The sequence below is a fragment of the Triticum aestivum genome, chromosome 6A (genome assembly GCF_018294505.1).
Source record: "Triticum aestivum cultivar Chinese Spring chromosome 6A, IWGSC CS RefSeq v2.1, whole genome shotgun sequence".
NCBI lineage: Eukaryota > Viridiplantae > Streptophyta > Magnoliopsida > Poales > Poaceae > Triticum > Triticum aestivum.
This window is the reverse complement of record NC_057809.1, coordinates 586,271,845-586,281,280: the sequence shown is the minus strand read 5'-3', so window position 1 is coordinate 586,281,280 and position 9,436 is coordinate 586,271,845. Positions and strand designations below refer to the sequence as shown.

Here is a 9,436-nt window from a genome sequence, read left to right as displayed (position 1 = left end):
CCTCTCCTCAGAGCGACATGAACAAGAGCACGAGCCGCGAATGAAGAAGACGGCACTGCCATACCAGCGCTAGTAGCTGCGAAGTTATCTCCAGATCGACTTTCGTTTCAGTGTACGTAGCGCGTACAGTGCGCTGGAAATAATCGACACACACACGTGCACGCACGCACACGCATGGCACTAACCGGCGGCGTCCCACGGCGAAATAGTTGACAAACGCGACGCGGGCCGTGCCGGGTCGGCGGGCGCACGAGCAGAGGCAGAAACATCGGGGAGTTCGCCGTCGGTCGGCCACCCGGCTCGCGGGAAAATATCAGGTCAGGCATTTCGGCGCAATAAAGCGGGGCGTGGAACGGATAGCGGCAGCGCGTTCGATTCGATCAGAGTCAAACGGAGCGTGCACCTGGCATGGCAAGCCTGGCCGAGCTCGACATACATGCGCTGGAGTCCAAGGCAGGAATATGCATTGCATGCTCCCTCGGCACATCACACCATGCTATCTGCAGCAGCGCACACATGGCCGCGCAGAGCCATGCCAGCGTACACATGGAACGGTGCAGGTGCATGCATGCATCAGGGAGGATCAGACGGTCCATGAGGCTGGCGCGTCCTTTCTCGGGCGACACGGTCGTGCTCTCGGTGCGGTGCTCCATCGGTCTGTTCGGCGAACGGTCGGCTGCTTCTCGAACACCTCGCCAGCCTGATTGTTCATGTTAATCTCGCGCTGAGTCGTTGAGACCTGTCAGAAAAGGCGCGGTGCCATGCATCTCTTTGCAGCAAAGGCGCTCCAGGGTCTATCTCACCAACCGCACCACCTCAATCTCGATAATGCTAGAGAGTAGAGAGCATACCTAGTTTCTTGGAGAGGATGAAAGAGGAATGCATGGCTGTCTTTTCCTGCCAGTCGACATCATGTCATCGGCACCAAAAAACGGAACGTAGAACATGGGACACCACACCAGGAACGCACAAAATTTCTGTTCTAACCTTTTATGCTAACAAAATCAAGAATTGTCCTCGTTTGCAAAGAAATTTTAAATCTGACCTTTTTTTGTCACGCCAGTATCCTTGGCGTCTGGCTTACACGGGAGACGCCAGACTTTGTGGCGTTTGGCCCTGGCCCACATAAGCCTGGCTGGCGCTGAAGTGGCACTGCCAGACGCCATGCATCTTGGCGTTTGGGCAAACGCCATGCAACTAGCGTTTTGAGCCCATCCATTGTGAGTAGACAAGAAAAGATATTGGCATTTGGGAGCTATGCTTCATGTAGAAACTGCGCTGCATGCACGCATCAATAATGGACTTGCTTCCGTCAATAATTGTAGTAGGTTAATTAATCTTATCAGGAAACTAAAAGAATTGGTAGTGGGCTTTTATTTAGCAAAAAAAAATGTATTCTAGAACTTAGGAAACCATCCGAACATACTATATGGTTACACGGGCGCTTACTAGGGGTGTTAAGGGCATCTTCAACGGCAACCCGCTGCCGCCTTTATACAAGAATTGAAGTTGTCCGCCTCCATGTCGCCCCAAGCTTGGCGTCGACGGGACGGGAGGGGTGGTGGCCTTTTTGGGACACGAGTGGCGATGACCTACCGTGCACTACTCTTCCTCGTTGTCGGGGCGCCGAACAACGCCTCGCCCGCCTCGTCGTCGCACTCCTTGCCGGCGGCCGCCACTTCCGCCACCCGCTGTGGGTATCGCCAGCGGGCGAGGTGTATCTCGCGGGCGGAGCGGTACGATTCAAGTAGTGCCTCCTGCTTCGCCAGGTCCTCGTCCGGCCCGGCGGCCCTGCCGGCAGTGACCTACTCCTATGCCTGCAGATGCTCCTAGAGAAGGTTGTGGTTGTAGTTGGCGTCGGCCTGCGCCTTTCGAAACTGGCCCTCCCGCTCCGTGCACCATGTCCATATAGTGGGCACGGGGCTTGTCGGTGGTCATGGTGCAATGCACCGGTGAGGGTGGAGCGGAGGAGGAGGGTGTCGCGGAGGAAGAGGAGGGTGGCGCCGGCACGTCGGAGGAGGCGTCCACCGGCTGCCTGCCGACCTGCTAGTCGGCAGTAATGGCGGCCATGGCCTTCTTCTACTCCGATGTCAGCCCGTCCCAGAGAGCTTTGGCTGCACGGGGGGGGGGGGGGGGGGGGGGGGGGGGGGGGGGTCCATGGCGGGAAGTGGTGCGGAGAGGGATGACTGTGACTATGGGCGGTAGAGGGACGGACGATTGGCGCCGGAGGAGACTCGGCAACCGCGTATGTGTCATCAATCCTGGCGGCAGACAGACGAACGGGCGGCCATCGTGTCGTTTGAACGCGTGACAGTTGCCTGCAATGGGATGCAGCGCGGGCGGCGCTCTCTCGGCCGACGCGCCGCTTCAATGTCGGTGCCAGTGAGCGGTTGCGTCTGCTCTGGCCGGGCATGAATGCGGGCGCCGACCCTCTGGAGCGGCGCTGACCAAAAATGCGCGGGAGGCGGGAGGGGTTTTTGGTGGGCCAGGACGGTCAGCAACGAGCTTGAGATCGGTCCGGACACCCGCAAACCTACTCCACTTTTGTCTCTGGTTTGGGGGAGAAATCACGTTCGGACCACACCGCAGACCAATATAAATTGACATTGGATAGCTTCCCCGGTCCGGACTGTATCAGGAGGTTTACAGATCGGCGTTGGAGATGCCCTAAATAAATTTAGGTACACGGCCACTTAACATGAGATTAATCCATCCAAACCGCACGTTTTTCTAAAAAAAACGCAGATTCCTTGCTGACGTGATACCTTAGCTTTCTGCCTCCTCACTGATTAAGCAACCACACTAATCAACATTGAACGAGAACAATCAGACAGGCTCCACATGATTTTCTTGTTACGTAATTGGAGAACCCAAACGCCAGGCTCCATGGCGTTTGCCCAAACGCCAAGATGCATGGCGTCTGGCCGTGCCACTTGAGCGCCAGCTAAGCTAGTGTGGGCCGGGGCCAAACGCCACCAACTCCGGCGTCTTCCGTGCAAGGCAAACGTCAAGGATGTTAGCGTGACCAAAAAAGATCAGATTTAAAATTTCTTTGCAAACGAGGTCAATTCTTGATTTTGTTAGCACAAAAGGTTAGAACATAAATTTTGTCCCACCAGGAACGCACAGTTTTGGTTAGTAGGTCAGGTGCGTAAAGCTCTACACGTGCTGATCTGTGGTAGTACGTGGTTGGCCTCGGTTCCGTGGCACAACCGTTCCTCACGACGCGATCCTATCCCAAGCAACCACGGAGCGCGCGACACCGCAGCATGCAGTCCAATGCGTTTACTCGTCTCGTGCGAAGAAAATTTGGCAGATGATGGCCGGCTGGAAACGTTCCGTGGCTGGCTCAGAGCTGACATTTCGGTGCGGTAAACTTCCGCGGCCGTGGACGACGCTGATCTCGACCGGCGGCAAGGCACGGCCACAGGGTGCCCCGGTGGGATGTTTCCCGGCATGAGCGCACCATCAAAGACGTCGGAGTTACTACCACCGAGAGAAGTCCAAGCACGGTTAATTGCACGTGTCCGGAACAGAGACAGAACCACCGAAAGGTCTCGAGGTTGATAAGCGGCGAGAACGTTGGTGAAGGGGACGGCCGGGGACGTGGTGGGACGGTGCTCTCCCGGCCTGACAACGTGCGCCACCGTTGACCCCTACGTGCGCCGCGGAGAGGCTTGGGCGTCCTGAAATGTACAGCCAGTAGCTACGACGACCAGACGTGCATCACACTGCCACGACGGCCGCATGACAACTGTTACTGTACCATATTCTTCTTCTGGTGAATGCTTCCGTCGCCGTGTAAAACAAGCATTGAAGCATTCGAGAAGTGATCGATGGAACCACGTATACTATTCTTCTCAAGAAGATAATGCACACTCACGTAACGTGGGTGGTAGCCGGTAGCCTTATCCCGACAGTGCTGATCCTGGCTAGGAGCAACTTGCTCATGCTAATCTCCGCGTTTACGAGTCGCTAATTGTTAATTAGCGGCGTGTGAGACCGGCTGAACCCTGCTGGATCTCTGTCGAGATTTGCTCGGCTTAAATACAGTATAAACGCTGTCTTCACGTTCTGGGCAAGCCCCGCCCAAGGGACCCACCGTGACATTACCTGCTGTTGATCTACAGCCAGATTAAGTTTCCTCCTCGTTACCTAATTCGATCACCAAGCTGGACTTAAACTAAAAAAAGCAGCGGTCGGTCCCTACCTAGCTGGCCAAAAGAACACACTAAGTACGACCGACAGTTTATATAATTATCCCTCAAACAAAAGTCAGTACTGCTCCATGCATGCTCAATTTGATTACATTATCCGTTGTTAGGATACGCCTTTGGCAGATCTCGTGTTTTACTTTCTGGTGAAGACTCTGAACATCGACCTCTCCCTTTTTTTTCCCTTCTCGCCAACCTATCAAAGTCGTTTGCTCTGCCCATGAACATATGTACTCGCCGTACTATTTGGCATTGTTAACTGATGAAGGTGCAGTATAGCTATCAATATATACGCAGATCCACTGAGCCGTACTGCTGCTAGGTGGTACGTATAATTAACCGATGGAGGTACATATACAAAGTTAAAGTGAAGACAATGGCGATCAGCTACTACACCGATTCATTCTCGTACCGTTCGGCCCATCTCGCCGTCGATCGGTTTTTGTGGGAGCAAATCGTACAGGCGGCCACAGGAGTTATGAGTGGTGCGGCACCAGTAGGATTGCGCGCCAAGGAACGCGGGCCCCAACCGAGAGGATAACGTGGGCCCATCCTACTGTCACCATCCCGACTATACTCTACTCCCGTCTATCATCTTTTGCCTTTCTCCTTCTCCTTCTGCTAGCGGTCTCACGCTGCATGCTCGGCTCCTGGCTACAAAAAATAAGCCGAGATAGGCCAATGGATAAGATCCTAGGCACGAGTGCAGCCTGCCTTGCCCATTTCTGGTCAGTCCGTCCGGCTGCTACGCACCACGGTCCCGTTCCCATGTCCATGTGCACACACGACTGGAATGAATGTGGTTCGCCGTTCTTGCACATACCTTGCGCTGGTCAAGATAAAATCCAGTAAAATCCGCTGCCCTTACAAAAGCCGTAATGGGTGCGTCGACCACAATCGACCTCCAAGGAAAGGCGAAAGGGAGAGAGGAGGGAAAGCATGCAGGTTCCATGGCGCGGCGTATGGGCCGTCACGTGCGATGGCGCCGTCGTCATCCGTACGTCGCTGGGCGGCCCCGGCCGACGAGCTAGCCTAGCCCACGTACGTCAGGCTGCCGCGACCTTGACGTGTCGTGCATATGAGGTAGCAGTATGTTGGAGTATAGATTAGGGTAGGTTAGGATTTGATAACATTGATTGAATTTTTTTCCTACATGAATTCCTACCTCATCTCTAGAAGAACCTTCTTCTTGTACTCAAAGTCATGTACTCTCTCTAATATTTGCCCTCAAGGCTCAGTAATACTTCATCGGATTCCACCAATCCCCTCTCTATTCCTTCTATACAATATGGCTAGGCGGTGGTTAGTGCCTCGGTTTCGATGGATGGCAGCGGTTGCCGTTTCCGGTCGACACAGTAATGGATCACACACTGCGATCACGTCCGTCTCCGGCCGCTCTGGCTGACGACCATTTCTTTTTGCATGACAAACTCCACTGAAGCAAATTTCCGCAACCGCCATCCTCGTCACATGTCGTCTTCAGAGACGAAGAAACACCATCAACCATAACGACTTTGTGAGACGAAGAAGAGGCTTGCCGCCGGCAAGGCCATTGTCAATCTGGCGGATCGACCGGTGATCATCCCCGTGCTCCTCGAAACCCAGATATGCTGCATGTCGTCGAGAAAAAAATGCCGAAACCGACACCCAAAGCCTCCAACGTTGTTTTTGGACCTTCATTTTACCCCAAACAAAGAAGGCACCGCACGAGATGAGATCCACCATAGACACAACAAAACACCACCAGATCCATCGCGCCAAGGAAACAATGCAATAAGGTTCCCACAGATCCCTCGATTTCGTCACCAAGGACATCATCGAGATGGGAGCTGAGATTGGGGAATTTTTATTCCAAATGTCGGCGTGACCGCAATCCAAAGGTAGTTGTGGAACACATTAATCTTAACCCTAACTACAGTCGAGGCAGAGAGCCAGAGTTCCCTCACCCATCCATCGCTAACAAGATGACGACTTTGTTAACGTGTCTTTTTTAGCCAGAATCGCCACAAATACTAGTTATTATGACGATCGGGCAGATATGGCGACTCTTAGTGGAGTGTCCAAACCACAACCAAGAACTAGATATTTCCACATTTACAAGTTATAAGTTATTTTTGGTTTGGGGATGTGCAACCGGATAGTGCCAATCAAGTGGGAGATACATTGGAAAAACGAACATGACATATCCCATGGCGCCAGACAAGCAGTATAAAACTTCATTTTCAAGAATCACTCTATATGAGACCTTATCCAGTGTCAACGGGAGATATTTAGTCGGTTTGGTAGCACGGACCACTCGGACGGAAGTCCCTCTCGCGATAAAGCGCGGGCATGCACGATCCGGAAGCATTCTCAACCCCCAACGAATCCATACCAAATCAATCGCCAACGCCAAGTATCTGTATACAACAAAGCACCACACTCGAGCATTCTAGCTTGATCGAATACCGGAATACCGTGAAATTAACTTGGAGCATATGCCATCTCCTCGACCGATCGGCCGACCAAGATGATAAGTATGCGAGGTGCAGGCGCAATATGCTGAGCACATGTTTGCACAACACCAACTCCCCCGCCTAGGTCACACACACATGCTCAACGGATTACTTTCTTGTTGCTTGCTCTGGACAACGCTGGCCGATCGACTGTATATACTACTACTGGGATCGAGATTGATCGATCGAATATTACACAAAATGCCGATCGATCTTATAAAAGATCAGTTGTATATGCCATATTGCCGGAAGCATCTACTCTGGTCAGCTGTCTTGTTCTTCGTGTGGACCACTAAATCTGAAATAAGGGTTTCTTGGTCAATGTCATGTTAAACAAGAGCTAGCCTTGGCCTTACATATGCCATCCACTAAATCTGTCCAACAAGCGCATGCATGTGGTGTTAATGATGGCCGGATCGAAAAGGGTCGACATGCATGCAAGGAATGGGAGGATAATCTTTGCTTGGTCGGCCAATTATTCGCACAAAACAAGCAAGCAAGCTTCCGGCTAGCCTCTGCCTTATCTAATTCTAGTCAAGTATACGTGATGAGTTCTAATTCCTGCCTCGCCCGTCGATGTGTGCCCTGGCTAGCATAGCATCCATGTGGAGGTTTCAAATTTAGGTTCGTGTCATGTGAGCTAGGCGGCAGTCGGCACGGCACGCTCATGTTGGATCTTGTGGAGGAATACGTGTGGAAAATGGATCGCTAGTTGAGCTGCCATATCCAAACATCTGTCCTAGCATTAGCCAATGTACGTGGCCGAACGAGGCGGCGGCCCAACTATGTAGGCGTGAGTTTACGAAAAAAACAAACCAACTAACTACCACCTGTGGAGTAGTAGAGCTAGCTAGTTAGAGTGCGGCGTTTCGGTGCCCAGACTCATCTGCACTCAGTTAAAAAATAAATTAAAATAAATACTAGAAAAATTCAAACAATTCTAATTTTTTGGGTGATAGATAATTACATGCATATGGTTCGCTTCAATTTTTAGATCATTTGGTCATCTGTGCGTTGGCGGTTCGGTTTACCCATGCATGCAGAAGCACGCTACTCACCGTGTGTGATGACAAAACGTGCAAGAGAGACTCGCCAACGCACAGACAAAGTAACCACGGCATACGAAGGAAAAAGAACAAAGTGACTGCACCATCCGACCTGATGACCGGCACGCGAGGGAAAGCATATGCATGCACCGAGCTTCAGAGCATCTCCAGCCGTCCCTCCGAGACGCCCCTCACAGCCGTTTTTTGGAGGCCGGCAGTAAAATGTCTTTCCACTTGTGCCCCTAAAGCCTCATTTTTCGCCGGACTTGGACAAAATTGACGTCGGCAGTCCCATCCCAAACCCAGCCCCCTGGGGAGTAGCTGGGCGTGCCGGCGATTCCTTTTTCTTGCAGTTGGTCCACCGTCAGCCTCCCACAACCTCTCTCTCCTCTTTTCATCTGGGCCCCACCCACGTGCCCTCATCGTCTCTCCTTTCTTTTCCTCTCTCCTCCCCCCTGCCCCTCTCTCTCGAGCACGGAGGGCGTCGGCGCCGGGCGGAGCAGCGCTGGAGGAGTCCGGCGTCCAGCTCGTACACTCCCTTTCCTCCACGCCCACACCCCCTCTCTCCCCGACCACTTCTACTCTCCATGTACTCGCCGTGCGTGGCATCCTTGGCCGGCGGGGCGGGCGCTGGCCGGAGCTGGCGAGGCGGGGCCGTGGCCGAAGCGGGCAAGGCCGGGGCGGAGATGGAGCGCGCGGCGGCCAGGCGGAGGTGGAGCGCGCGGCGGCCAGGCAAAGGTGGAGCGCGCGGCGGTCGCGGGCGCGCAAGCAGCAACGCCTGGAGGAGCTCCACGGGACGGTGGCTCGCTTCCGCGCGGAGAAGCGCGAGCTGGCCGCCAAGCAGCACGTCGTGGCGCGGCACGAGCTCGCCGTGCGCCGCCAGAATGCGCAGCTCCCTGACGCGCGCCGCCTCCTCGCGTTGCAGCGGCTCAGCAGCAACTCCGGTCGCGTCGTCCGCATCCGGCACTGGCAGCGGTCCGGGAGGAGCCGCTTTCCCGCCGGCGGCAGAGCTGGGGCTGGGAGGAGTCGCTCGTCCACTCCGGTCCCTGTCGGTCCGCCGCGCGCCGCCCCTGCCCGGCTCTCGTCTGCCGCGCGCCGCCCCCGTCCGTCTCTCGTCCGCCGCACGCCGCCCCACCCCGGCTCTCGTCTCCGACGCACACCTCCATCGCTGGGTCGCCTCGCCGCCGTGCTTCCGGGGGCGCAAGAGTGGAAAAAATTCCACCCCAAGTCGAAGTTTTCGCCGGCAGCTCCCCAGGAGGCGAAAAAATGTCTTCTGGAGGTGCCAACGGCTGGTGATGCTCTCAGCACTCAGGCTGGGGACAAAAGAACTAGATATTTTCACATTTACTACAAGTTGCGGGTGATTTTAGATTCCGAGATGTGCAACCGCATAATGCCAATCAAGTTGGGAGTAAAACTAAATTTTGAAGAATTACTCCGAATGAGACCTTAGCATGTGTCAACCGGAGATATTTTGTCAGTTTGGTAGCACGGACCAGTCGAACGGAAGTCCTTCTCGTGATAAAGCGCCGGCACGCACGATGGAAGCATACTCGCCCCAGCTAATCCACACACCAAACCAATCGCTAACGCCAACGCCAAGTATCCGTATACAACGAATCACCACACCTCGAGCATTTTAGCTAGGCCGAATACGGTGGAATTAACGTGGAGCATATGC

The 9,436-nt window shown here is 54.0% G+C and overlaps 1 protein-coding gene across 1 annotated transcript; it reads left to right on the top strand.

Annotated features, from left to right (window-relative positions):
- Positions 1–408: 408 nt before the first annotated feature.
- LOC123129748 (uncharacterized) lies at positions 409–9,208 on the top strand. Its single transcript, XM_044549788.1, has 2 exons — positions 409–655; positions 8,109–9,208. The coding sequence occupies exons 1-2, from the start codon at positions 409–411 to the stop codon at positions 9,206–9,208; spliced, it is 1,347 nt and encodes a 448-aa protein (XP_044405723.1).
- Positions 9,209–9,436: the final 228 nt, after the last annotated feature.

Bases quoted from the DNA above. Each gene is read 5' to 3' on its own strand.
- LOC123129748 (XM_044549788.1), top strand. From the start codon at position 409: ATGGCAAGCCTGGCCGAGCTCGACATACATGCGCTGGAGTCCAAGGCA. The intron at 656-8,108 runs GTCTGTTCGGCG...TTTTTCTTGCAG, and splicing joins CTCGGTGCGGTGCTCCATCG to TTGGTCCACCGTCAGCCTCC.